General features: G+C 50.1%; 2 protein-coding genes across 4 annotated transcripts in view; both read right to left on the bottom strand.

Moving 5' to 3' along the window:
* Nucleotides 1-7,368, bottom strand: part of LOC137336111 (cholesterol 25-hydroxylase-like protein) — a 42,741-nt gene extending 35,373 nt beyond the window's left edge. The window contains exon 1 of the mRNA XM_068001600.1: nt 6,561-7,368. Within this exon, the coding sequence (XP_067857701.1) occupies nt 6,565-7,347 (783 nt within the window). The 5' untranslated portion in view covers nt 7,348-7,368 and the 3' untranslated portion in view covers nt 6,561-6,564. The remainder of the gene's footprint in view (nt 1-6,560) is intronic.
* An 11,285-nt stretch (nt 7,369-18,653) lies between these two features.
* erlin2 (ER lipid raft associated 2) overlaps nt 18,654-27,342 on the bottom strand; it is a 28,817-nt gene continuing 20,128 nt past the window's right edge. For all 3 annotated transcript variants that reach the window (XM_068000985.1, XM_068000987.1, XM_068000986.1), the window contains exons 10-12: nt 25,524-25,613; nt 25,022-25,101; nt 18,654-22,673 (exon numbers count right to left, since the gene is read on the bottom strand). In XM_068000985.1, coding sequence (XP_067857086.1) covers nt 22,467-22,673; nt 25,022-25,101; nt 25,524-25,613 — 377 coding nt within the window. In that variant the 3' untranslated portion in view covers nt 18,654-22,466. The remainder of the gene's footprint in view (nt 22,674-25,021; nt 25,102-25,523; nt 25,614-27,342) is intronic.

Raw genomic sequence — 27,342 nt, 5'->3', positions numbered from 1 at the left:
GGAATCAGGGGGAAAACTCTCCAGTGGCTGGAGTCATACCTAGCACAAAGGAAGATGGTAGTGGTTGTTGGAGGCCAAGCATCTCAGCCCCAGGGCATTGCTGCAGGAGTTCCTCAGGGCAGTGTCTGAGGCCCAACCATCTTCAGCTGCTTCATCAATGACCTTCCCTCCATCATAAGGTCAGAAATGGGGATGTTCGCTGATGACTGCACAGTGTTCAGTTCCATTCGCAACCCCTCAGATAATGAAGCAGTCCGAGCCCGCATGCAGCAAGACCTGGACAACATCCAGGCTTGGGCTGATAAGTGGCAAGTAACATTCGCGCCAGATAAGTGCCAGGCAATGACCATCTCCAACAAGAGAGAGTCTAACCACCTCCCCTTGACATTCAACGGCATTACCATCGCTGAATCCCCCACCATCAACATCCTGGGGGTCACCATTGACCAGAAACTTAACTGGACCAGCCATATAAATACTGTGGCTACGAGAGCAGGTCAGAGGCTGGGTATTCTGCGGCGAGTGACTCACCTCCTGACTCCCCAAAGCCTTTCCACCATCTACAAGGCACAAGTCAGGAGTGTGATGGAATACTCTCCACTTGCCTGGATGAGTGCAGCTCCAACAACACTCAAGAAGCTCGACACCATCCAAGATAAAGCAGCCCGCTTGATTGGCACCCCATCCACCACCCTAAACATTCACTCCCTTCACCACCGGCGCACTGTGGCTGCAGTGTGTACCATCCACAGGATGCACTGCAGCAACTCGCCAAGGCTTCTTCGACAGCACCTCCCAAACCCGCGACCTCTACCACCTAGAAGGACAAGAGCAGCAGGTACATGGGAACAACACCACCTGCACGTTCCCCTCCAAGTCACACACCATCCCGACTTGGAAATATATCGCCGTTCCTTCATCGTCGCTGGGTCAAAATCCTGGAACTCCCTTCCTAACAGCACTGTGGGAGAACCGTCACCACACGGACTGCAGCGGTTCAAGAAGGCGGCTCACCACCACCTTCTCGAGGGCAATTAGGGATGGGCAATAAAAGCCGGCCTTGCCAGCGACACCCACATCCCGTGAACGAATAAAAAAAAAGTCTCTCTCTGTCAGTCTCTCTCTCTCTCTCTGTCAGTCTCTCTCTCTCTCTGTCAGTCAGTCTGTCAGTCTCTCTCTGTCAGTCAGTCTCTCTCTCTCTCTCTGTCAGCTTCTCTCTCTGTCAGTCAGTCTGTCATTCTCTCTCTCTCTCTGTCAATCTGTCTGTCAGTCTCTCTCTCTGTCAGCTTCTCTCTCTCTGTCAGTCTCTCTCTCTCAGTCTGTCTGTCAGTCTCTCTCTCTGTCAATCTGTCTGTCAGTCTCTCTCTCTCTCTCTCTCTGTCAGTCTCTTTCTCTGTCAGCTTCTCTCTCTCTCTCTGTCAGTCTCTCTCTGTCAGTCTGCATGTCAGTCTCTCTCTCTCTCTGTCAGTCTCTCTCTCTCTGTCTGTCTGTCAGTCTCTGTCTCTCTCTCTGTCAGTCTCTCTCTCTGTCAGTCTCTCTCTCTGTCAATCTCTCTCTCTCTCTCTGTCAGTCTCTCTCTCTCTGTCAGTCTCTCTCTCAGTCAGTCTCTCTCTCTGTCAGTCTCCCTCTGTCAGTCTCTCTCTCTGTCAGTCTCTCTCTCAGTCAGTCTCTCTCTGTCAGTCTCTCTCTCTGTCAGTCTCTCTCTCTGTCAATCTCTCTCTCTGTCAGTCTCTCTCTCTCTGTCAGTCTCTCTCTCAGTCAGTCTCTCTCTCTGTCAGTCTCCCTCTGTCAGTCTCTCTCTCTGTCAGTCTCTCTCTCTCTCTGTCAGTCTCTCTCTCTCTCTGTCAGTCTCTCTCTCAGTCAGTCTCTCTCTCAGTCAGTCTCTCTCTCAGTCAGTCTCTCTCTCTGTCAGTCTCTCTCTCTGTCAGTCTCTCTCAGTCAGTCTCTCTCTCTCAGTCAGTCTCTCTCTCTCAGTCAGTCTCTCTCTCTCTGTCAGTCTCTCTCTCTCTCTCTGTCAGTCTCTCTCTCAGTCAGTCTGTCAGTCTCTCTCTCTCTCCCTCTCTCTCTGTCAGTCTGTCTGTCAGTCTCTCTCTCTCAGTCTGTCTGTCAGTCTCTCTGTCAATCTGTCTGTCATTCTCTCTCTCTCTCTCTGTCAGTCTCTGTCTCTGTCAGCTTCTCTCTCTCTCTGTCTCTCTCTCTCTCTCTGTCAGCTTCTCTCTCTCTCTCTGTCAGTCTCTCTCTCTCTCTGTCAGTCTCTCTCTCTCTCTGTCTGTCTGTCAGTCTCTGTCTCTCTCTCTGTCAGTCTCTCTCTCTATCAGTCTCTCTCTCCGTCAGTCTCTCTCTCTCTCTGTGTCAGTCTCTCTCTCTCTCTGTGTCAGTCTCTCACTGTCTCTGTCAGTCTGTCTCTCTCTGTCAGTCAGTCTCTCTCTCTCTCTCTCTGTCAGCTTCTCTCTCTCTGTCAATCTGTCTGTCAGTCTCTCTCTCTGTCAGCTTCTCTCTCTCTGTCAGTCTCTCTCTCTGTCAATCTGTCTGTCAGTCTCTCTCTCTCTCTGTCAGTCTCTTTCTCTGTCAGCTTCTCTCTCTCTCTCTCTGTCAGTCTCTCTCTGTCAGTCTGCATGTCAGTCTCTCTCTCTCTCTGTCAGTCTCTCTCTCTGTCAGTCTCTCTCTCTGTCAGTCAGTCTCTCTGTCAGTCAGTCTCTCTCTCAGTCAGTCTCTCTCTCAGTCAGTCTCTCTCTCTGTCAGTCTCTTTCTCTGTCAGCTTCTCTCTCTCTCTCTCTGTCAGTCTCTCTCTGTCAGTCTGCATGTCAGTCAGTCTCTCTCTCAGTCAGTCTCTCTCTCAGTCAGTCTCTCTCTCTGTCAGTCTCTCTCTCTGTCAGTCTCTCTCTCTGTCAGTCTCTCTCTCTCTCTGTCAGTCTCTCTCTCTGTCAGTCTCTCTCTCTGTCAGTCTCTCTCTCTGTCAGTCTCTCTCTCTCTCTCTCAGTCAGTCTCTCTCTCAGTCAGTCTCTCTCTCAGTCAGTCTCTCTCTCTCAGTCAGTCTCTCTCTGTCTGCTTCTCTCTCTCTCTCAGTCAGTCTCTCTCTCTCTGTCAGTCTCTCTCTCTCTGTCAGTCTCTCTCTCTCTGTCAGTCTCTCTCTCTCTGTCAGTCGCTCTCTCTCTGTCAGTCTCTCTCTCTCTCTCAGTCAGTCTCTCTCTCAGCCAGTCTCTCTCTCAGTCAGTCTCTCTCTGTCAGTCTCTCTCTCTGTCAGTCTCTCTCTCAGTCAGTCTCTCTCTCAGTCAGTCTCTCTCTCAGTCAGTCTCTCTCTCTCTGTCAGTCTCTCTCTCTCTGTCAGTCTCTCTCTCTGTCAGTCTCTCTCTCTCTGTCAGTCTCTCTCTCTCTGTCAGTCTCTCTCTCTCTGTCAGTCGCTCTCTCTCTGTCAGTCTCTCTCAGTCAGTCTCTCTCAGTCAGTCTCTCTCTCAGTCAGTCTCTCTCTCTCTGTCAGTCTCTCTCTCTCTGTCAGTCTCTCTCTCAGTCAGTCTCTCTCTCTCAGTCAGTCTCTCTCTGTCTGCTTCTCTCTCTCTCTGTCAGTCTCTCTCTCTCTCTCTCTGTCAGTCTCTCTCTCTCTGTCAATCTGTCTGTCAGTCTCTCTCTCTCTGTCAGTCTGCATGTCAGTCTCTCTCTCTCTCTGTCAGTCTCTCTCTCTATCTCAGTCAGTCTCTCTCTGTCAGTCTCTCTCTCTGTCAGTCTCTCTCTCTGTCAGCTTCTCTCTCTCTGTCAGTCTCTCTCTCTCAGTCTGTCTGTCAGTCTCTCTCTCTGTCAATCTGTCTGTCAGTCTCTCTCTCTCTCTCTGTCAGTCTCTTTCTCTGTCAGCTTCTCTCTCTCTCTGTCAGTCTGCATGTCAGTCTCTCTCTCTGTCAGTCTCTCTCTCTCTGTCTGTCTGTCAGTCTCTCTCTCTCTCTCTGTCAGTCTCTCTCTCTCTCTCTGTCAGTCTCTCTCTCTGTCAGTCTCTCTCTCTCTCTCTGTCAGTCTCTCTCTCTCTCTCTCTCTGTCAGTCTCTCTCTCAGTCAGTCTCTCCCTCAGTCAGTCTCTCTCTCTGTCAGTCTCTCTCTCTCTCTCTGTTAGTCTCTCTCTCAGTCAGTCTCTCCCTCAGTCAGTCTCTCTCTCTGTCAGCTTCTCTCTCTCTGTCAGTCTCTCTCTCTCTCTCTCTGTCAGTCTCTCTCTCAGTCAGTCTCTCCCTCAGTCAGTCTCTCTCTCTGTCAGTCTCTCTCTCTCTCTCTGTCAGTCTCTCTCTCAGTCAGTCTCTCCCTCAGTCAGTCTCTCTCTCTGTCAGCTTCTCTCTCTCTGTCAGTCTCTCTCTCTGTCAGCTTCTCTCTCTCTCTCTGTCAGCCTCTGTCTCTGTCAGTCTGTCAGTCAGTCTGTCTGTCAGTCAGTCTGTCAGTCTGTCAGTCAGTCAGTCTCTCTCTCAGTCAGTCTCTCTCTCAGTCAGTCTCTCTCTCAGTCAGTCTCTCTCTCAGTCAGTCTCTCTCTCAGTCAGTCTCTCTCTCAGTCAGTCTCTCTCTCAGTCAGTCTCTCTCTCAGTCAGTCTCTCTCTCAGTCAGTCTCTCTCTCAGTCAGTCTCTCTCTCAGTCAGTCAGTCTCTCTCTCAGTCAGTCAGTCTCTCTCTCAGTCAGTCAGTCTCTCTCTCAGTCAGTCAGTCTCTTTCTCAGTCAGTCAGTCTCTCTCTCAGTCAGCCTCTCTCTCAGTCAGTCTCTCTCTGTCAGTCTCTCTCTCAGTCAGTCTCTCTCTCAGTCAGTCTCTCTCTCAGTCAGTCTCTCTCTCAGTCAGTCTCTCTCTCTCTCAGTCAGTCAGTCTCTCTCTCAGTCAGTCAGTCTCTCTCTCAGTTAGTCAGTCTCTCTCTCAGTCAGTCAGTCTCTCTCTCAGTCAGTCAGTCTCTCTCTCAGTCAGTCAGTCTCTCTCTCAGTCAGTCAGTCTCTCTCTCAGTCAGTCAGTCTCTCTCTCAGTCAGTCTCTCGTGATGAGGAGATGCCGGTGATGGACTGGGATGGACAAATGTAAGGAGTCTGACAACACCAGGTTATAGTCCAACAGCTTTATTTGAAATCACAAGCTTTCAGAGTTTCCTGACGAAGGAGGAAAGCTCCAAAAGCTTGTGATTTCAAATAAAGCTGTTGGACTATAACCTGGTGTTGTAAGACTCCTTACAACTCTCTCTCTCTGTCAGTCTCTCTCTCTCAGTCAGTCTCTCTGTCAGATTTTCTCTCTCTCTGTCAGTCAGTCTGTCAGTCTCTCTCTCTCTGTCAGTCTCTCTCTCTCAGTCAGTCAGTCTCTCAGTCTCTCTCTCAGTCTCTCTCTCTGTCTCTCTTAGCTTCTCTCTCTCTGTCAATCAGTCAGTCTCTCTCTCTCTCTGTCAGTCTCTCTCTCTCTCTGTCAGTCTCTCTCTCTCTCTCTGTCAGTCAGTGAGTCACTCTGTCAGTCAGTCTCTCTCTCTCAGTCTCTCTCTCTGTCAGTCAGTCAATCTCTCTCTCAGTCTCTCTCTCTCTCAGTCTCTCTCTCTCTCAGTCTCTCTGTCTTAGCTTCTCTCTCTGTCAATCAGTCAGTCTCTCTCTCTCCGTCAGTCAGTCAGTCTCTCTGTAAGCTTCTCTCTTTCTCTCTGTCAGACTCTCTCTCTCTCCCACTGTCGCTCTCTCTCTCTCTCCCAATGTCGCTCTCTCTCTCTCCCACTGTCGCTCTCTCTCTCTCCCACTGTCGCTCTCTCTCTCTCTCTCCCACTGTCGCTCTCTCTCTCTCTCTCCCACTGTCGCTCTCTCTCTCTCCCACTGTCGCTCTCTCTCTCTCTCCCACTGTCGCTCTCTCTCTCTCTCCCACTGTCGCTCTCTCTCTCTCTCCCACTGTCGCTCTCTCTCTCTCTCCCACTGTCGCTCTCTTTCTCTCTCTCTGTCGCTCTCTCTCTGTCGCTCTCTCTTTCTCTCTCTCTGTCGCGCTCTCTCTCTCACTGCATGGTGATTTTCTGGGATAACCACAGTAAGGAAAGAGCCTAAACACCTCGTTTGAGTCTCGACAGGAACCTGCAGTGCCCGAGATTGGCAAGACCCCGGGTATCGGGTGGTGCAGTTCATCTCGTCATTGTGTCGGTTCGTGGGGTTTGAAATTAAATTTGCAAACATCTGCTATTTCTGTCCACCGAATCCACCTTGATTTGTATACATGTGTATTTCGTTCCCTCAATAATCCCCTTTTCTGTTTCACTGACTGATTCCCAGCTCCCTGTGTGCTGGATGCCCTCCAGTGTGTCACCTAGAGGGTCCCTGTCATGTGACTGCCGATGGCAGAGTATTGATGGGGGAAACATCCCAGCCCTACGCGATCCTGTCCTCACTTTCTCTCAAGCATCAGTGGCCTCCCCCACCGACAATCCCACCTGACCCACTGTCCCTTCCCACTGACAACTGCCTCTTGCTTATAATTCCCTGACCGACCCTCACTGACATCCCCCTAACGAACAATAGTCCCCCACCAACAACCCCCACTCACCGACCGCCCGCCCCACCCCCACTAATGATTCTGAACATCAAGACGCACCCTTACCACTTTAAGGCTTCCTATAGGTCCGGAAGAGCTTGTCCCAGTGGGTGAAGTAAGGAGCGTAGTTACATTTAAATCTCTGGTGATGCAGCTGGTGGTAAGGAGCTCCGCCCAGGAGGCCAAAGGGGACGAGCCTGTGGGGGGCCCAGGGCAGGTCGTAGCCGCAGTGGTCCTCCACCGCCAGCCAGATGTTCAGGAGGAAGAAGGTCATCTCGGTCAGGGGGTGGACGCCCAGGAGGCGGGGGCCGCACGCGGCCATCAGCTGCAGGCTCAGGATCTCCCAGGCGCTGGCGTACTGGGCGGTGAGCGAGAAGGGGCTGCCGTGCAGGTGGTGGAGGCTGTGCAGTCGCAGGTAGAGCCAGGGCAGCCGGTGGTGCAGCAGGTGCCAGAGGAAGAAGAGCAGGTCAAAGAGCAGGAGGCACAGGGCCACCCCGGACAGCAGCTGGGCGACGGACGGGGCCTCCGGAGGCCCGGGCTCCGACCTCGAGGCCCGGCCCAGCAAGGTCGCCGGGAAGATGAAGAGTCCGTGGTTGCAGCAGATCCTGGACAGGCACCTCGCCACGGTACCCGCGTCGGCGGCCTGGCGGGGCTTGAGCTTGTAACGGTGGAAGAACGGCCAGCGAGGACCCATGGCGTCCAGCAGCAGGTAGGGGGCGCAGGCGAGCAGGTTGGCGGTGAAGGAGAACGCCACCGGGAAGAAGGGCGAGGCCAGAAGGTCCCGGCGAGACTCCATCATGTCCCAAACGGGCTGCAGGAGCAGGCCGTCGCCGCGCCGACAGCTCCCATTCATGGTGCTTCTTGCTGGAGCTCCAGTCCGTGAAGTGAGACTCAGTGCTACAGTCAGCTTCTCGTTATTCTTCCTGATGTCTGGGGAGGGGGTGGGGGGAATAACCAGATCAGCAGTGGGGGAGGAATACAAAGCTCGACCAAGACTCCCCTCTAGTGTTCAGAAGCACTCATCGATGAGTCACCTCATGCTGACTTTTAACAGCTGGAAACGAAACCCCCTGAAAATGTACAAATGGGGCGGAGAAGCAATGTGGTGGACAATTAAAGGGACAGCCTCACCACAAAAGAAAAAAAAGAGAAAGGGTTCCCATTTCTACCTCAGGACGTCCCAAAGTGCTTTTTGAAGTGCAGCCACTGTTGTAATGTAGGAAACGCGGCAGCCAATTTGCGCACAGCAAGCTCCCACAAAAACAGCAAATGAGATAATGACCAGATCATCTGTTTTTTTTTTAAGTGATTTTGGTTGAGGGAAAATATCGGCCCAGAACGCTGGGGAGAAGTCCCCCTGCTCTTCTTCGATATAGAACCGTGGGAACTTTTACACCCATCCGAGAGGGCCTCGGTTTAACGTCTCATCTGAAGGACGGCGCCTCCGACAGTGCGGCACTCCCTCAGTGTACTGGCACTGGGGGTGTGAGCCTGGATTCTGTGCTCAAGTCTCTGGAGTGGGGCTCGAACCCACGACCTTCTGACTCAGAGGCGAGAGTGCTGCCCGCTGAGTCACGACTGACATCTCAGGACGTGCCAGGCCCTGTCCCCGATCTGTGCTGAGTCCGCCCTCTCTGGGGAATACGTAAAGGTCTGAGGTGGGGCGAATGTTCGAATCAGCATTAACTGACTGAAGAACTTTCCCCCACATCGCCTCACACGGCAGCCTGCGTATCGAAAATAAGCGAGGCAGCGAGTGAACAGCCCTGGATGCTCGGCCTTGCTGAAAAGTAACTTCAAAAAAAACTTGCCCGCCTCCGCCCCTGCCTCAGCCCATCTGCTGCTGAAACCCCCACCCCTGCTTCTGTTACCTCCAGGCTCGACTGTTCTGATGCTCTCCCGGATGGCCTCCCATCTTCCACCCTCTGTAAACTTGAGCTCATCCAAAACTCTGCTGCCCCGTATCCCAACTCGCACCAAGCCCCGTTCGCCCCGCTCCGAAGACAATTTAAAATTATTCTTGTTTTCAAATCCCTCCGTGGCCTCGCCCCCTCCTGTGACCCTCCTCCAGCCCTACAACCCTCCGAGATCTCTGCGCTCCTCCAATTCTGGCCTCTTGCGCATCCCCGGTTTTCATCGCTCCGCCATTGGCGGCCGTGCCTTCGGCTGCCAGCTCTGGAATTCCCTTCCTAAACCTCTCCGCCTCCGTCGAGACCCTTAAAATCGGCCAGGAACTCATTCTGCTCGTGTGGGGGATAAACCCCAACATGGGCAGGTTGGGCCGAAGGGCCTGTTCCTGTGTTGTAATTACTATGTCATACGGAGTAAAACCCACTGGTCTGTGTCATGATTACTATGTAAGGAATCTTACAACACCAGGTTATAGTCCAACAGTTATTACTATGTAATTCAACAGTCTACATTTGATACATGGGAAAACCCAAAGACACAGTCGATTCACACTGACCTCCTTGTGAACTCCAGTTATCACTCTCTGCTTTTGCATGGGCTGAAACCAATGCAGTGTTTTAAGAAAACTGAGAACCCAGTCGCCAGGGACCAATTATAAAAAGGCTCATGCAAATCTGAAAGTACAAAGGTCGATACTTCGAGTCAGAGCAGCATTATCAGCCCGTTCCCCTTTCTCTTATCTTTCCATTTTCCCTTTAAACAAATGATTTGGTGTCTTTAAATATAAAACACCAAGTTATAGTCCAGCAATTTTATTTTAAATTCACAAGCCTCCGAAAGCTTGTGAATTTAAAATAAAATTGCTGGACTATAACTTGGTGTTGTAAAATTGTTTACAATTGTCAACCCCAGTCCATCACCGGCATCTCCACATCTTTAAATATACTTCCAGCAGGGAGTAACTTTCTAATGTTTATTGCACTAGCCCGATGAGACACGAATGTCTGGGGTCTTATCAGTTCAGGAACGCGTCACTGTAGCGCTTCTGGTCTGCCATAAGAAACAAAAGTCTTAATCACCTAATGCCCCCAGTCCCCAAGTAACATTGCTGCAGCTTCTAAGTATCATCTTCAAAGGGACTTTCCATGGTCCAAAGCTCAACCCATTTGGAACGGAGCATGGTCATCTAGGAAACTCCAGAAACGTCCCACCTGTGTCCCTCTCTGTCCCTTGGGAAGCATTACGAAGAATGTGGCCCATGTAGCATGACCCAAAGTTGTCTCGGGTCCTTTTTGGCACTTTGTTCTAAATGAATGCGCGATGAAGCAGTCAGCAGTCTCGCTCCCCCGGAGCGCGCGAGAGCTCGCTCTCCCGTGTCAATGCAGGTGGCAAAGTCACTACCAACGTAGTAGGTAGGAACAGGAGGAGGCCGTTCAGCCCCTCGAGCCTGTCCCGCCATTCAATCAGGTCATGGCTGATCTGTACCTCAACCTCACATACCTGCCGTTGCTCCATACGTTGATACCCTGACTCAACAAAAATCTATCGAGCTCCGACTTGAACATTTCAATTGCCCCCCCCCACCAGCATCGGCGGCCTTTTGGGGGCAAGAGAGTTCCAGATTTCCACTACCCTTCGTGTGAAAAAGGTATTTACTGATTTCCTCTCCGGTCAATCTCGTCCAAAGCACGCAGTAGAAGTCCAGCGTTGGGGTATTAGTTTGGTTTCCCTAGGATCGCACATGTTAGTCCATAGCTGCCTTCATGTTGCACTTACTGTCGAGTTAAGTGCCACCAACTTCAAACTCTCACGCAATTGTTGGGAACACAAAAATAACCCTGCCTGATTTACCGGCGTCCAGGAAGACCCAGTAAGAAGCAGGTCTTCAGCATCTTAACTAATCCGGCAATTTCCCTTTGGCACTATGTCTGGGGATTCCCCTCGGCATTAGAACAATACGAAAGCAACTTACAGCTAAAATCTTTGGGCCAGAGTTTACTGTCAAAATAACGGTGAGGCTAATGGCACTCACCATTATTTATGCGTAAATGGTCCTGCAACTTCAGGCGAGGGGCAGAGAACTGAAGAAATAGGAGCAGGAGTAGGCCATGTGGCCCCTCGAGCCTGCTCCATTCAATAAGATCATGGCTGATCTTCGACCTCAATTCCACTTTCCTGGATCCCTTGATTCCCCTAGAGTCCAAAAAATCTATCGATCTCAGTCTTGAATATACTCAAGGACTCAGCATCCACAGCCCTCTGGGGTAGAGAATTCCAAAGATTCACAACCCTCTGAATGAAGGAATTCCTCCTCATCTCAGTCTTAAATGGCCGACCCCTTATTCTGAGACTATGCCCCCTAGTTCTAGACTCTCCAGCCAGGGGAAACAGCCTCTCAGCGTCTACCCTGTCAAGCCCCCTCAGAATCTTATATGTTTCAATGAGATCGCCTCTCATCCTTCTAAACTCCAGAGAGAATAGGCCCATTCTACTCAACCTCTCCTCATAGGACAACCCTCTCATCCCAGGAATCAATCTAATGAACCTTCATTGTACCCCCTCTAAGACAAGTATATCCTTCCTTAGATAAGGAGACCAAAACTCGACACAGTACTCCAGGTGTGCTCTCACCAAAGCCCTGTACAATTGTAGTAAGACTTTCTTACTCTTGTACTCCAATCCCCTTGCAGTAAAGGCCAATATGCCATTTGCCTTCCGAACAGCCTGTTGTGCATGCATGATAACTTTTTGTGTTTCTTGTACGAGGACACCCAAATCTCTCTGAGCACCAACATTTAATAGTTTCTCACAATTTAAAAAAAATTCTGTTTTTCTATTCTTCCTGCCAGAGTGATTAACCTCACATTTCCCCACATTATAATCCATCTGCCACCTTCTTGCCCACTCACTTGACCTGTCTATATCCCTTTGATGACTCTTTGTGTCCTTTTAAAAAAAATTCGTTCATGGGATGTGGGCATCTCTGGCGAGGCCAGCATTTATTGCCCATCCCTAATTGCCCCTTGAGAAGGTGGTGGTGAGCCGCCTTCTTGAACCGTTGCAGTCCGTGTGGTGAAGGTTCTCCCACAGTGCTGTTAGGAAGGGAGTTCCAGGATTTTGACCCAGCGATGATGAAGGAAAGGCGATATATTTGCAAGTCGGGATGGTGTGACACTTGGAGGGGAACGTGCAGGTGGTTCCCATGTGCCTGCTGCTCTTGTCCTTCCAGGTGGTAGAGGTTGCGGGTTTGGGAGGTGCTGTCAAAGAAGCCTCGGTGAGTTGCTGCAGTGCATCCTGTGGATGGTACACACTGCAGCCACAGTGCGCTGGTGGTGAAGGGAGTGAATGTTGTAGGGTGGTGGATTGGGTGCCAATCAAGCGGGCTGCTTTGTCCTGGATGGTGTCGAGCTTCTTGAGTGTTGTTGGAGCTGCACGCATCCAGGCAAGTGGAGAGTATTCCATCACACTCCTGACTTGTGCCTTGTAGATGGTGGAAAGGCTTTGGGGAGTCAGAAGGTGAGTCACTCACTGCAGAATACCCTGCCTCTGACCAGCTCTTGTAGCCACAGTATTTACATGGCTGGTCCAGTTAAGTTTCTGGTCAATGGTGACCCCCAGGATGTTGATGGTGGGGGATTCGGCGATGGTAATGCCGTTGAATGTCAAGGGAGGTGGTTAGACACTCTTTTGTTGGAGATGGTCATTGCCTGGCACTTGTCTGGCGCGAATGTTACTTGCCACTTATCAGCCCAAGCCTGGATGTTGTCCAGGTCTTGCTGCATGCGGGCATTATCTGAGGGGTTGCGAATGGAACTGAACACTGCAATCATCAGCGAACATCCCCATTTCTGACCTTATGATGGAGGGAAGGTCATTGATGAAGCAGCTGAAGATGGTTGGCCCTAGGACACTGCGCTGAGGAACTCCTGCAGCAATGTCCTGGGGCTGAGATGATTGGCCTCCAACAACCACTATCATCTTCCTTTGTGCCAGGTATGACTCCAGCCACTGGAGAGTTTTCCCCCTGATTCCCATTGACTTCAATTTTACTAGGGCTCCTTGGTGCCACACTCGGTCAAATGCTGCCTTGATGTTAAGGGCAGTCACTCTCACCTCACCTCTGGAATTCAGCTCTTTTGTCTATGTTTGGACCAAGGCTGTAATGAGGTCTGGAGCAGAGTGGTCCTGGCGGAACCCAAACTTAGCATCGGTGAGCAGGTTATTGGCGAGTAAATGCTGCTTGATAGCACTGTCGACGACACCTTCCATCACTTTGCTGATGATTGAGAGTAGACTGATGGGGCGGTAATTGGCCGGATTGGATTTGTCCTGCTTTTTATGGACAGGACATACCTGGGCAATTTTCCACATTGTCGGGTCGATGCCAGTGTTGTAGCTGTACTGGAACAGCTTGGCTGGAGACGCAGCTAGTTCTGGAGCACAAGTCTTTAGCACTGCAGCCAGGATGTTGTCGGGGTCCATAGCCTTTGCTGTATCCAGTGCACTCAGCCGTTTCTTGATATCACGTGGAGTGAATCGAATTGGCTGAAGACTGGCTTCTGATGGTGGGGACATTTGGAGGAGGCCGAGATGGATCATCCACTCGACCCTTCTGGCTGAAGATGGTTGCAAACGCTTCAGCCTTGTCTTTTGCACTCACGTGCTGGACTCCGCCATCATTGAGGATGGGGATGTTTACAGAGCCTCCTCCTCCCGTTAGTTGTTTAATTGTCCACCACCATTCACGACTGGATGTGGCAGGACTGCAGAGCTTTGATCTGATCCGTTGGTTGTGGAATCACTTAGCTCTGTCTATAGCATGTTGCTTCCGCTGTTTAGCATGCATGTAGTCCAGAGTTGTAGCTTCACGAGGTTGGCACCTCATTTTTAGGTACGCCTGGTGCTGCTCCTGGCATGCTCTTCTACACTCCTCATTGAACCAGGGTTGATCCCCTGGCTTGTTGGTAATGGTAGAGTGAGGAATATGCCGGGCCATGAGGTTACAGATTGTGCTGGAATACAATTCTGCTGCTGCTGATGGCCCACTGTGCCTCATGGATATCCAGTTTTGAGCTGCTAGATCTGTTTTGAATCTATCCCAGGTACATTACACTCGGTCCCTTCATCAATGTCATTAATATAGATTTCCAAGTTTGCTGACAACACAAAACTAGGTGGGATCGTGAGTTGTTAGGAGGATGCAAAGAGGCTTCCAGGCGATTTAGACAAGTTGAGTGAGTGGGCAAATACATGGCAGATGCAGTATAATGTGGATAAATGTGAAGTTATCCACTTCAGAAGGAAGAACAGAAAAGCAGAGTATTATTTAAATGGTGATAGATTGGGGAATGTTGATGTACAAAGGGACCTGGGTGTCCTTGTACACCAGTCACTGAAAGCAAACATGTAGTTGCAGCAAGCAGTTCGGAAGGCAAATGGTATGTTGGCCTTCATTGCAAGAGGATTTGAGTACAGGAGCAAGGTAGTCTTACTGCAGTTAAACAGGGCCTTGGTGAGACCATACCTGGAGTATTGTGTGCAGTTTAGCTCTCCTTACCTAAGAAAGGATATACTTGCCATGGAGGGAGTGCAGCGAAGGTGCACCAGACTGATTCGAGATGGCAGCTCTGTCGTATGAGGAGAAATTGGGTCGACTCGGCCTGTATTCACTCGACTTTAGAAGAATGAGAGGGGATCTCATTGAAACATATAAAATTCTGACAGGGTTGGACAGACTGGATGCAGGGAGGATGTTTCCCCTGGCTGGGGGGGGTCCAGAACGAGGGGTCACAGTCTCAGGATACGGGATAGGACATTTAGGACTGAGATGAGGAGAAATTTCTTCACTCAGAGGGTGGTGAACCTGTGGAATTCTCTACCACAGAGGGCAGAGGAGGCCAAGTCACTGAATATATTTAAGAAGGAGCTTGATAGATTTCTAGACACAAAAGGCATCAAGGGGTATGGGGAGAGAGCGGGATTATGGTATTGAGATAGGGGATCAGCCATGGGAGATCATATTGAATGGCGGAGCAGGCTCGAAGGGCCGAATGGCCTACTCCTGCTCCTATTTTCTATGTTTCTATGATTGTAAGTAGCTGAGGCCCAAGCACTGAACCTTGTGGCACTCCACTAGTTACAGCCTGCCAACCTGAAAATGACCCGTTTATCCCTACACTCTGTTTTCTGTCCATTAACCAATCCTCTGCCCATGCTAATATATTACCCCCAACCGCATGAGCCCTTATCTTGCGTAACAACCTTTTAAGTGGCACCTTATCGAATGCCTTTTGAATATCCAAATATACGACATCCATTGGTTCCCCTTTATCTGCCCTGCTAGTTACATCCTCAAAAAACTCTAATAAATTTGTCAAACATGATTTCCCTTTCATAAAACCATGTTGACTCTGCCTAATCATATCATGATTTTCTAAGTGCCATTTCCTTAATAATAGATTCCAGCATTTTCCCGATGATTGATATCAGACTAACTGGCCTGTAGTTTCCTGTTTACTCTCTCCCTCCTTTCTTGAATAGCGGGGTTACATTTGCCACCTTCCAATCTGCTGGGACCGTTCTAGAATCTAGGGAACTTTGGAAGATCAAAATCAATGCATCCACTATCTCTGCAGCTGCCTCTTTTAGAACCCTAGGATGTCGGCCATCAGGTCCAAGGGATTTATCGGCTTTTAGTCCCGTTATTTTCTCCAATGCTTTTTCTCTACTGATATTAATTACTTTAAGTTCCTCACTTTCATTAGCCCCTTGGTTCCCCACTATTTCTGGTAAGCTTTTTGTGTCTTCTACTGTGAAGACAGATACAAAATATTTTTTTAAAATTTTTTTTTATTAGTTCATGGGATGTGGGTGTCGCTGGCGAGGCCAGCATTTATTGCCCATCCCTAATTGCCCTCGAGAAGGTGGTGAGCTGTCTTCTTGAACCGCTGCAGTCCGTGTGGTGACGGTTCTCCCACAGTGCTGTTAGGAAGGGAGTTCCAGGATTTTGACCCAGCGACAATGAAGGAACGGCGATATATTTCCAAGTCGGGATGGTGTGTGACTTGGAGGGGAACGTGCAGGTGGCATTGTTCCCATGTACCTGCTGCTCTTGTCCTTCTAGGTGGTAGAGGTCGCGGGTTTGGGAGGTGCTGTCGAAGAAGCCTTGGCAAGTTGCTGCAGTGCATCCTGTGGATGGTACACACTGCAGCCACAGTGCGCTGGTGGTGAAGGGAGTGAATGTTTAGGGTGGTGGATGGGGTGCCAATCAAGCGGGTTGCTTTATCTTGGATGGTGTCGAGCTTCTTGAGTGTTGTTGGAGCTGCACTCATCCAAGGAAGTGGAGAGTATTCCATCACACTCCTGACTTGTGCCTTGCAGATGGTGGAAAGGCTTTGGGGAGTCAGGAGGTGAGTCACTTGCCGCAGAATACCCAGCCTCTGACCTGCTCTCGTAGCCACTGTATTTATATGGCTGGTCCAGTTAAGTTTCTGGTCAATGGTGACCCCCAGGATGTTGATGGTGGGGGATTCGGCGATGGTAATGCCGTTGAATGTCAAGGGGAGGTGGTTAGACTCTCTCTTGTTGGAGATGGTCATTGCCTGGCACTTATCTGGCACGAATGTTACTTGCCACTTATGCTGCATGCAGGCTCAGACTGCTTCATTATTTGAGGGGTTGCGAATGGAACTGAACACTGTGCAGTCATCAGCGAACATCCCCATTTCTGACCTTATGATGGAGGGAAGGTCATTGATGAAGCAGCTGAAGATGGTTGGGCCTAGGACACTGCCTGTTTAATGTCTGTCATTTCCTTATTCCCCATTATAATTTCTCCTGTCTCAGTCTCTAAGGGACCAATGTTTACTTTTGCTATTCCCTTCCTTTTTACATCTTCATAGAAGTTATTACAATCCGTTTTTATATTTCTTGCTAGTTTACTCTCATATTCTATTTTGTCCCTTTTAAAATCAATTTTTTGGTCATCCTTTGCTGGTTTCTAAAACTCTCCCAATCCTCAGGCTTACTCCTTTTCTTCGCAACATTATCTGCCTCGTCTTTTAATCTAATACTCTCCTTAACTTCTTTAGTTAGCCACGGATGGATCACTTTTCCCGTGGAGTTTTTATTTCTCAATGGAATGCATATTCGTTGAGAATATTGAAATATTTCTTTAAATGTCTGCCACTGCTTATCTACCGTCATACCCCTTTAATCTAATTTCCCAATCGACCTCAGCCCACTCGCCCCTCATACCTACGTAATTGGCTTTATTTACGTTTATGACTAGTTTCGGTCTTAAGTACAAAACTCTCAAACTCCAAGTTCTTTTCCAGCCGCGAGGAGATGTCCGTAACCCTGGCATCGGGCAGGCAACACTGCCTTCGGGACTCTCGGTCGCGGCTGCAGAGAACAGTATCTATCCCCCTGACTATACCATCCCCTACCACTATCACATTCCTTTTTACTCCCCCCTACTTGAATGGCCCCCTGTACCCCAGTGCCGTGGTCAGTTTGCCCATCCTCCCTGCAGTCTTTGTTCTCATCCGTACAGGTGGCAAGTACCTCGTACCTGTTGGACAAGGTCAAAGGCTGAGGCTCCTCCATCACTAGATCCTGGGTCCCCATACCTGCCTGACTCGCAGTCACACCCCCCTGTCCCTGACCACTGAACGAATCTAAACCACTACCTAATCTAAGGGGTGTGACTGCCTCCTGGATCAAAGTGTCCAGGTAACTCTCCCCCTCCCGGATGCATCACAATGTCTGCAGCTCGGACTCCAGCTCAACAACTCTGTTCCTTGAGCTGCAGACGTGGTTGCCCGGGATCTCGCTGCTCTCTGCAAACTCCCACATGCTGCGGGTTCAGTGAAATGCAAATATTCAAAAGTTGCTGTTCGACTTGCACCATTGGCTTTGCGAAAGCAGCCTTTCACTGTCTGCCTCACCATTGACACGCATTGAACGGCGTCAAGATGCTGCATTCACACAGCAGACATGAACTAAACTCGCCACAGAAAGTTAAATCTTATTACAAGCATAAGTACCCTTTTAACAATGTGATAATTATTAATTACTGCCAATCAACCTCTCTGGCACTGAAAATTAACTATTACAAATGCGGAGTCTCATTCAACAATTGTTGGAGATTTTAAAAATGTCAAATTAAAAAATGTTTTACTTTTCCTTTCTGACTCTGTTTTCTCCCTCTTAATCCAATCTTTCTCTCCCTCTATTGACTTCTCTTTCTGTACCTGATTTGACTTTGAATTCACCCACTCTTAATTCACCCTCCTTCTCAGTCTGTTTCATTTCTCAATCCTTTCATCGCGTTGGTTAAGGAGGTAGACTGAGGGTCCTGCTGTTCACTCAGGTCCCAGAGGTCGTGCTCTCATTGCCGTGCAGTTATGAGCCCGCACTTCGAGCAATTTGCCACGCACGGTGGCCGTAATCACAGCGCAAAAGATATTAAAGGCTAAACATGCACGAACAAGTCTAACCAATGGCAGACGCCGTTAGATACGCTGCTACAGCAAAATCTGGGCTATTAAGTAAAGGAAGAACTTGCATTTATATAGCACCTTTCACGACCTCAGGACGTCCCAAATCGCTCTACAGCCAATGAAGTGCTTTTGAAGTGTAGTCACTGTTGTAAGGTAGGAAACGCGGGAGGCAATTTGCACACAGCAAAGTCCTACGAACAGCAATGAGATAAATGACCAGATCATCAGTCAAGTACATGAGGGAGCAGGGAGTGGAAGGATATAGTGATCGGGTGAGGTGAAATAATTAGGATGGGAGGAGGCTCGCGCGGAGCATAAACACCGGCCAAATGGCCTGTTTCTGTGCTGTGCATCCTACGTGATGCAAGCATCAACCATGACGCCTCCAACAGTCGAATTCTCGGCCGACGCTCCTCATTCAGGCTCTCACGAGAAAAAAATGCCACCAAGGTCAGGTGCGCGGCCCCCCGAGGAACAATTACCTCCCTCCCCACCCCCCCCCAACTAAGCGGGATTCCGCACCTTGTGGGCAGAGATTGGAGGAGCGGGAAAGAGGTGTGGGGGGGGGGGGGGGAGATAAAGCAAAATCAGTCAGCACGAGAACTCACAGGGGAACGGAGACGGAGACATCACTGGGTCTGGGGGGTGGGGGGAAAAGAGAGGAGAAGGGCTCGGGTTAGTGCGGCCACGAAAAGATTCCCCCACCCCACAACTTTGGAGATAAACTCACTCACTCACCAGCGTCTACATATTCACTTTTGTTTTTATTGTAAGGTGTCAGGACACTGAAAAATCAACAGATCACGTTTCAGGGGAAAAAAAAGCTCCCAACACAATTCAAAATTTCGAACACACAGGAATGAGGAATCAAAAGAAAAAAAAAATCACAGTTGGAATTACACTGGACAGGACTATCACCCAGAAAGAATTTCAGTCATTAAAAAAAAATACACACACACAGAACCTCGAATTACATTCAGACAAGTAGCGTCCGGGAGCGTATAATCCGCAAGTTCCAAAAATCAACGCCATCCTGTGTGGGACATGTCCGCCCGTCCTCGTCAGTCCCCGTTCGGGCGCAAGGAATCGTCGCGCAATGCCGTGCGGCGCCCTTCTTTATGTAGCGGAGGGGAAAAGAGTAAATCGGAGAGACGGTACCTGACCAGACTTCTCTAAATTTCAATCCCAGTGTTGGCAGATGAGAACCAGGCCGATACCGTGGGGATTAATCCTCACGCAATGGCGGGACGCTCTGAAACGGACGGGACGCCAAGTTGTACCTCCCGCCTCCCCACCCGTAGGCAGCCCCCTCCGAGCAGCGGCAGCCTGCGGGCTCTAATCCCTTGCAGAAACGAGAGTCGGCTTCCCGTCAGCACGCTGCGGTCGTCTGGAGTGGAGGGAGGCGGGGCGAGGCCCTTCCACCCGGGCGAGGTTCTTGTCGCTCTCCGAAGGAAGCCGGGTTTGCGCTCGCGGTTGTCCACCTGCTGCGGCCCTAAACCGCGAGCAAAATCCACAGCCCCGGCGCCTCACGGCAAACTTGCATTAAGGTTCTCCCTAAATACGGGGTCAAGGTTTCCAACTTTGGAAACGAAAGCAGGGCCGTTTGTAGGACGGGCAACCCCAGTTTTATGCCAGGGCGGCAAGTGGAAACTCTACCACCCGCAGTCAATCTGCTGTGGGGTAATCAAGACCCAAATATAGTTTTCAAGTGAAGCAGGATTAGAGGGTGGGGGGATAATTGGCCCAGGGCATGCAGATGTAATACAGTCCCATTTAATAAAATATATTTTTATATTGCCATTGTAGATTCCCATGTCCACATTTATAATGGGAACTGCCAATATAGAGGATAATTATACCCACCCGCCAGTGGTGGTACTGCAGCACCTCCACTGGTGGGAGGCTGTAATTGCACCGTGACAAGTTTACATAGGCAGGTATTATAGTGGTGGATATGGGAATTTTAACACAGGAGAAGTTGACCAGAAGTGCGTATAGATTTTAATATCTTCGACATAGAATACACTATTTAAAAAATTGATTCAATATTTCCTGATGAGGGCGATTAGCCGTCTAATCTGAATAGTCTATTCACATTTCTAGTTTCGATATTGCGCTCTGTCATCACTTGTATAAACCCAATGATAACAGTGACTAGTCTGGTACCCTAATGGTCACAACCCAAAGCAGTTGTACGTGGATTCAAACAATTTGCCCTTTGCATTCTGGAAACACGAAGTGAACGGTTTCGTATTAATCCGTATAAGAGGGGAATTCATTTCAAAGGTTTCTTCAACTTCAGTCAGTAACAGGGTGCATCCATTCCTCATGGTCTGATTTTGCGGCCATTTTGAATGTTGCGATCGCTTGATGGGGCCTCCTCATGACCTTTGAACCAAGCCGTGTGGATCGATTTTGGCCTGCGCGGGGGCCCCGTTGTAAAGATTGCGACGAGCTGTTACGCCCTCCTGTTTTCACTGCGATAAAAGCGAGGCCAGCGATAAACTGGTCACGAAATTGTCAACATAATTGGGCTGCCAGAATAAAAACAAACCGAGGGGAGTGGAAAGAAAGAAGCGGGCGGGCGGGATCGGGGGAGGGGCTGGCAAAGCGCCAGGATGTGCAGCATGCTACGCACCGTCTTGGGAGCAAAATATTCCACCATCATTGTCGCAAAAGTGTCAGACCGCATCAGAGGGAATCACTGCAAGTTGGGTCACACGACTGTGTCGAACGTGCAGTATCAAAGTATCATTTTGATCCCTTCTCGAGCCGGCTGAGTAGGCCGCATCTAGTGAGCCGTCTCTCCGGGAACTCTAATCTGCCATCTCACCGCAATGATTCTTAAACAGGTAGTCAGGTCTCCAGAACAAAGCAGCACGTGTCAGGAATAAATCTGCTTAGCACAAGGGCCAGAGTGTTCAGTGGGCCAGGTCCTCAAGGTTCAGAGCGCGGAAACTTGCTTTTATGTTTTCCTCGCAGCAGAGACGGGCTCTCGTGCGAGTGACTTACTAGTACGCGCTCGTGCGGGGCTGTCGATCGCTCCCTTGTTTGTGTGGATTCTGCACTTTCCCTTTCATTGGTTACGAGAGCCTCTCGAGTGGGAATTTGGACAGTGCGGGAGCCTGGGCCTGCTTCACGCCCGGGGGGTGACCCAAACCACAAAGCAATAGGCTACGCTACTAAACCCGCCGATTTACCTCCCCAGCACAGGGAGACCGCCTGTACGGGCCACCTTCATCCCGTTCAACCCTCTCGTTCCCTGTGTCACAAACTTCAATCCACTTTACCCTAAACGATGTGTGAAGCAGGAGAGTGAGTGAGTGAGTGAGTGAGTGAAACAAACAGATCTTCTGCAGCTTACTCCTTTTCCCATCTCTGCACGCAGTTGAAGGGTAGCACGCACTCCCACCCGCGTCCAGCTGTAGCGCTGGTGCGTCTTAAAGGGAAATGGTACGCCGTGCACATTATTGCTCAGCATATTGGATTTAAAATCAAATTCTCACTGCAAGAGAACGCTGGCAGGTGTGCTAGCTCGCTGCACAAGACAGATAGGTCATAGCTTACTCGAGTCTAAATACAATGTGTTCACGCAGTGTCTTGTCACGTCTCAAAAGGCTTCACGCAATTAGCCGCTGCTGCAAACGAAAAGGAGGCAGTCAGGTCGGCCTGTTCCAAGCAGAAGACCGGACTTGAGGTGGAACAGGTCCCTTGTGGTGATAAGCAGGGAATGAAAGATGCTTGGCGGACAAACGGAAGCTGGAAGTACAGAGGAGTTAAGCAAACCTCCCCTCAATTCACTGGACCCTCTCCAGACCATTGCGTCTTTGGTCCAAGTCATCAGCTGCCAAGAAGGGACAATGGAAAGGTTTTTTGACCCTGAAACTGGGCACTTAGTGTCCAATACTTAATGTCTCTGTTAAGATTGCAAGAGACCATCCATGAATATAGTGCAGGCTAGTGTTCGATGAGGCCCAGCTTCAAAGCATTAGATCTTCGTCAAAACCTCCTGATGGATGAAAGTCCTTGTGAAGTAAATAATCTCAGGTGATGCCTTGAACCTAACAGGATAAAGTTCTTCATTTGACCCGGTTACAGCATCATTAGATTCCTTGGACCAGTTCAAATGTTGAGTAAAACGTCACTCAGTTCTCGCACTCACTCACTCTCTCGTACTCGCGCACTCACTCAAGTTTCCAAAGCAATTAACCGACCCCGAGACGGCAGATACTTTGTCACAGTTCCGACTGCAGCCTTGCTCCGCAGTTATACCGCGCATGGTGCGAGACGCCCTCCCGGAGGGACTTCAGTGGGCTCGGCAATCTCTCGAGTTACGCTCGCACCTTCTGCGGGCGACGCGCATCTTGCTGTTTGGAACGCACAAGTGGCAGTATAACTGCGGTTCAAGGGGAGCAAAGGGGCTCTGTGCAAGGGGCAAAATGAGCTGAAAAGGAACGAGGAAAGTCGGGCCATGTCCTTTATGAAGCCTCGCAGTGCATATAGTGCTGGTTTTTACAGTGGCTTCTACCAAGCTGTACCCACCGGACAATCCACATCATTATAGCCTGTCCTCAAACTCCTTCAGCTTATCTTCAATCATCTCCGGCGATGAGCTCGCTTCCCCTGGCGTTTTGCCCGCAGTGCCAGGCGCAAAGGCGCTCAAGTCCAAGAACATCTTGGGGATGTCCTTCCCGAAGTAGATCTTGCTGTTGGAGGCGATCGCCCGGTACCTCAGCAGCTGGAGATACTCGGGGCTCAACTTCACCTGGAACGAGACAAAAACAAAAAGGGAGACAGGTTTCGTCAGCAACGGAAATCGAACGACAGGGGTGGCGTTTAAAGGCAGACCTGTGCGTTTAGATAGCGCCTTTCAGGACGTCCCAAAGAGCTTCCCAGCCAACCAAGTGTAATCACTATTGCTGTGTAGGGAAACGCAGCAGCCAATTTGCGCAAAGCAAGCTCCCAATAACCGCAAGTGACTAGCTCATCTATTTTTAATGGCGTTGGTTGAGGGATAAATATTGGTCAGGACTCCCCAGCTCTTCTTCCGAAACTGCATCACCCCGTGTTCCCTGACCTACGTTGGCTTCCGGTCCGGCAACGCCTCGATTTTAAAATTCTCATCCTTGTTTTGAAATCCCACCATGGCCTTTCCCCTCCCTATCTCTGTAACCTCCTCCAGCCCGACAACCCTCCGAGATCTCTGCGCTCCTCCAATTCTGGCATCCCCGATTTTAATCGCTCCGCCATTGGCGGCCGTGCCTTCAGCCGTCTAGACCCTAAGCTCTGGAATTCTCTCCCTAAACCTCTCCGCCGCTCTCTCCTCCTTTAAGACGTTCCTTAAAACCTGCCTCTTTGACCAAGATTTTGGTCACCTGTCCTAATATCTCCTTATGTGGCTCCGTGTCAAATTTTGATTACGCTCCTGTGAAGCTCCTTGCGACGTTTTACTATGTTAAAGGTGCTATATAAATGCAAGTTGTTGTTGGTTAGGCCTCAGCTGGAGTATTGTGTTCAGTTGTGGGCACCACACTTTAGGAAGGATATTGATGCCTTAGAGAGGATGCAGAAGAGATTGGAGGAACTGTGGTTGTTCTCCATGGAGCAGAGAAAGTTAAGGGGAGATTTGATAGAGGTGTTCAAAATGATGAAGGGTTTTGATGGAGTAAATAAGGAGAAGCTGTTTCCAGGAGGGTCAGTAACCCGAGGTCGCAGATTTAAGATAATTGGCAAAAGAACCAGAGGGGGAGATGAGGAGAAATTTTTTTACGCAGCGAGTTGTTATGATGTGGAATGCGCTGCCTGAAAGGGTGGTGGAAGCAGATTCAATCGTAACTTTCAAAGGGGAACTGGATAAATACTTGAAAAGGAAACATTTTCAGGGCTATGGGAAAAGAGCAGGGGGAGTGGGACTAATTGGATAGCTCTTTCAAAGAGTCAGCATAGGCACGATGGGCCGAATGGTCTCCTTCTGTGCTACATGATTGACAATAAATTGAAGCTACAATGCTCGGTGGCACTGAGTAAAGCAAATCAGATGTCGGAATGTATTAAAACATCAACACTGAGCCGATATAGAGGGGTAATCCTGCCACTTTATAAATCATTGGTGCGACCGCCATTAGAATACTGTGCACAGTTCTGGTCACCTCAGTGCGGAAAGGATACAGAAGAGAGCGACCAGAACAATTGAAGGGAGCAAGGGATTAGATTACGAGGAGCAATTATTTTAATTGGCCATATTCTCGCTGGAAATGAAAAGGTTGAGAGGTGAGATGTTAGCTGTTTGTTTAGGATTCTAAGGGGACTAGATAACATAGGCCAGGACAAGCTGTATCACCTTGCCCAGAACAGTAGAACGGCCTGCGTTCGAAGGGGGATAAATTCAAAACTAATCTGTGGAAAGAATATTTCAGTGGGCAAGCGGTCAATCTATGGACCAGGCTCCCTGGGGAGACGGTGGGAGCAGTTAGTATTGATTCATTCCAATGCAAATTAGACCGATTTCGTTCAGACGAGAATATTTTGGGATTCTAAATATACGTAACTTGAGACATGACGTGCAAGTGCAGCAGGCTCGGGCGGAACAGGTGACTTTGGACCTCCGGTTCCCAAAGCTCTCCACCACTGGGGGTTTCCTCACCTCATGTCTGGGTCTGTTGTAGGCTGATTTATAGAGATTGATTGCTATGATTAGGCAACAAAGTCCACTGTCATTGTATCATGTGATGATGTGGAGATGCCGGTGATGGACCGGGGTTGACAATTGTAAACAATTTTACAACACCAAGTTATAGTCCAGCAATTTTATTTTAAATTCACAAGCTTTCGGAGGCTTCCTCCTTCCTCAGGTAAACGTTTACCTGAGGAAGGAGGAAGCCTCCGAAAGCTTGTGAATTTAAAATAAAATTGCTGGACTATAACTTGGTGTTGTAAAATTGTTTACAATTGTATCATGTGGTAGAAGGCCAACTAGCTGGACTTCGGTCGTCTTTGTCCAAAAATTCACGATTAAATCAGACGTGGCGATTTTTTTTTTGTGCAGCCTGGACCGTGCCCTCTGTGGGTAGGAAGAAACCCCCCCCCCCACCCCTTCCCCGAGTTAGCTCTCACCCGGTTAGCATCGGCTACCCGCTGTGCCGTGTAAAAATCCGCATCTGCTCGGGCCCGCTCTCGCGCCAGAAATGCGGAATCTGTAGGAGAGAGAGAGGCGCAGAGTTAATTCCGATGACGCTAGGTTACAAGCTCTCGTTTTAAACACACACACAGATTTGTTACTTGCTCCCTCTGATGGCTTGAGCCCTCGTGATACCAGCTCTTGGCAATCGCCCTCAACCTTACCACTCCCTCTCTGTGGCTCTTTCGCAATGATGGGGCCTCTGGAGCCGTAGAGGGGGGGGGGTGGAGAAATCAACCAGAGCTCCAGCTCACAAGCACAAGAACTCTGCGTAATGTGGCTATCGGGTGACGTGATGCCTCCCTAGCTGAACAACCGCACGCTCCGTATTATCGAGGGTCACATATGAAGCATGGCTAGTCGGGCGAGGGGGTCTGAAGGGGCTGGTGCCCAGACTGTAACTCGGTGTTTGAGAGAGGGGTAGAAATATTCACTCACCTTCAATTTCAGAAATCCTCTTCTCAGTTTCCTTCTCCATTATCAACTGTGCAAATTTAATCTCGGCCACTTGTGCGACCTTCTCTGCCTCTGCAATAAGGAGACAAAAGGTTTGAGTTATAACACAGTGATTAGCTCCCGACAGCGTCGTCCAAAACGGCACATCTGCACTGACATGGAGAACATTTAGGCGAGACACACTGATTTGGGTAAATGGCATCGATACAGTGAAACCAGGTTAGTACCTCAAAGTTAAGGTACAAGAGGGTCCAGAGAGTTAGGGGACTAGAGGGATGGGCTTCGATGGGAGAGTTAGGGGACTGGAGAGGTGGGCTTCGATGGGAGAGTTAGGGGACTGGAGGGATGGGCTTCGATGGGAGAGTTAGGGGACTGGAGGGATGGGCTTCGATGGGAGAGTTAGGGGACTAGAGGGATGGGCTTCGATGGGAGAGTTAGGGGACTGGAGGGATGGGCTTCGATGGGAGAGTTAGGGGGCTAGAGGGATGGGCTTCGATGGGGGAGTTAGGGGACTAGAGGGATGGGCTTCGATGGGAGAGTTAGGGGACTGGAGAGATGGGCTTCGATGGGAGAGTTAGGGGACTAGAGGGATGGGCTTCGATGGGAGAGTTAGGGGACTAGAGGGATGGGCTTCGATGGGAGAGTTAGGGGACTGGAGGGATGGGCTTCGATGGGAGAGTTAGGGGACTGGAGGGATGGGCTTCGATGGGAGAGTTAGGGGACTGGAGGGATGGGCTTCGATGGGAGAGTTAGGGGACTGGAGGGACGGGCTTCGATGGGAGAGTTAGGAGACTGGAGAGATGGGCTTCGATGGGAGAGTTAGGGGACTGGAGGGATGGGCTTCGATGGGAGAGTTAGGGGACTAGAGGGATGGGCTTCGATGGGAGAGTTAGGGGACTAGAGGGACGGGCTTCGATGGGAGAGTTAGGGGACTGGAGAGATGGGCTTCGATGGGAGAGTTAGGGGACTGGAGGGATGGGCTTCGATGGGAGAGTTAGGGGACTAGAGGGATGGGCTTCGATGGGAGAGTTAGGGGACTAGAGGGACGGGCTTCGATGGGAGAGTTAGGGGACTGGAGAGATGGGCTTCGATGGGAGAGTTAGGGGACTAGAGGGATGGGCTTCGATGGGAGAGTTAAGGGACTGGAGGGATGGGCTTCGATGGGAGAGTTAGGGGTCGAGAGGGATGGGCTTCGATGGGAGAGTTAGGGGACTGGAGAGATGGGCTTCGATGGGAGAGTTAGGGGTCGAGAGGGATGGGCTTCGATGGGAGTGTTAGGGGACTAGAGGGATGGGCTTCGATGGGAGAGTTAGGGGACTAGAGGGACGGGCTTCGATGGGAGAGTTAGGGGACTGGAGAGATGGGCTTCGATGGGAGAGTTAGGGGACTAGAGGGATGGGCTTCGATGGGAGAGTTAAGGGACTGGAGGGATGGGCTTCAATGGGAGAGTTAGGGGACTGGAGGGATGGGCTTCGATGGGAGAGTTAGGGGACGAGAGGGATGGGCTTCGATGGGAGAGTTAGGGGACTAGAGGGATGGGCTTCGATGGGAGAGTTAGGGGACTGGAGGGATGGGCTTCGATGGGAGAGTTAGGGGACTGGAGGGATGGGCTTCGATGGGAGAGTTAGGGGACTGGAGGGATGGGCTTCGATGGGAGAGTTAGGGGACTAGAGGGATGGGGTTCGATGGGAGAGTTAGGGGACTAGAGGGATGGGCTTCGATGGGAGAGTTAGGGGACTAGAGGGATGGGCTTCGATGGGAGAGTTAGGGGAGAGAGGGATGGGCTTCGATGGGAGAGTTA

Source organism: Heptranchias perlo, chromosome 20, assembly GCF_035084215.1.
Source record: "Heptranchias perlo isolate sHepPer1 chromosome 20, sHepPer1.hap1, whole genome shotgun sequence".
Classification (NCBI taxonomy): domain Eukaryota; kingdom Metazoa; phylum Chordata; class Chondrichthyes; order Hexanchiformes; family Hexanchidae; genus Heptranchias; species Heptranchias perlo.
Note: the sequence above shows the minus strand (reverse complement) of the source record. Positions and strands in the feature narration are given on the sequence as shown.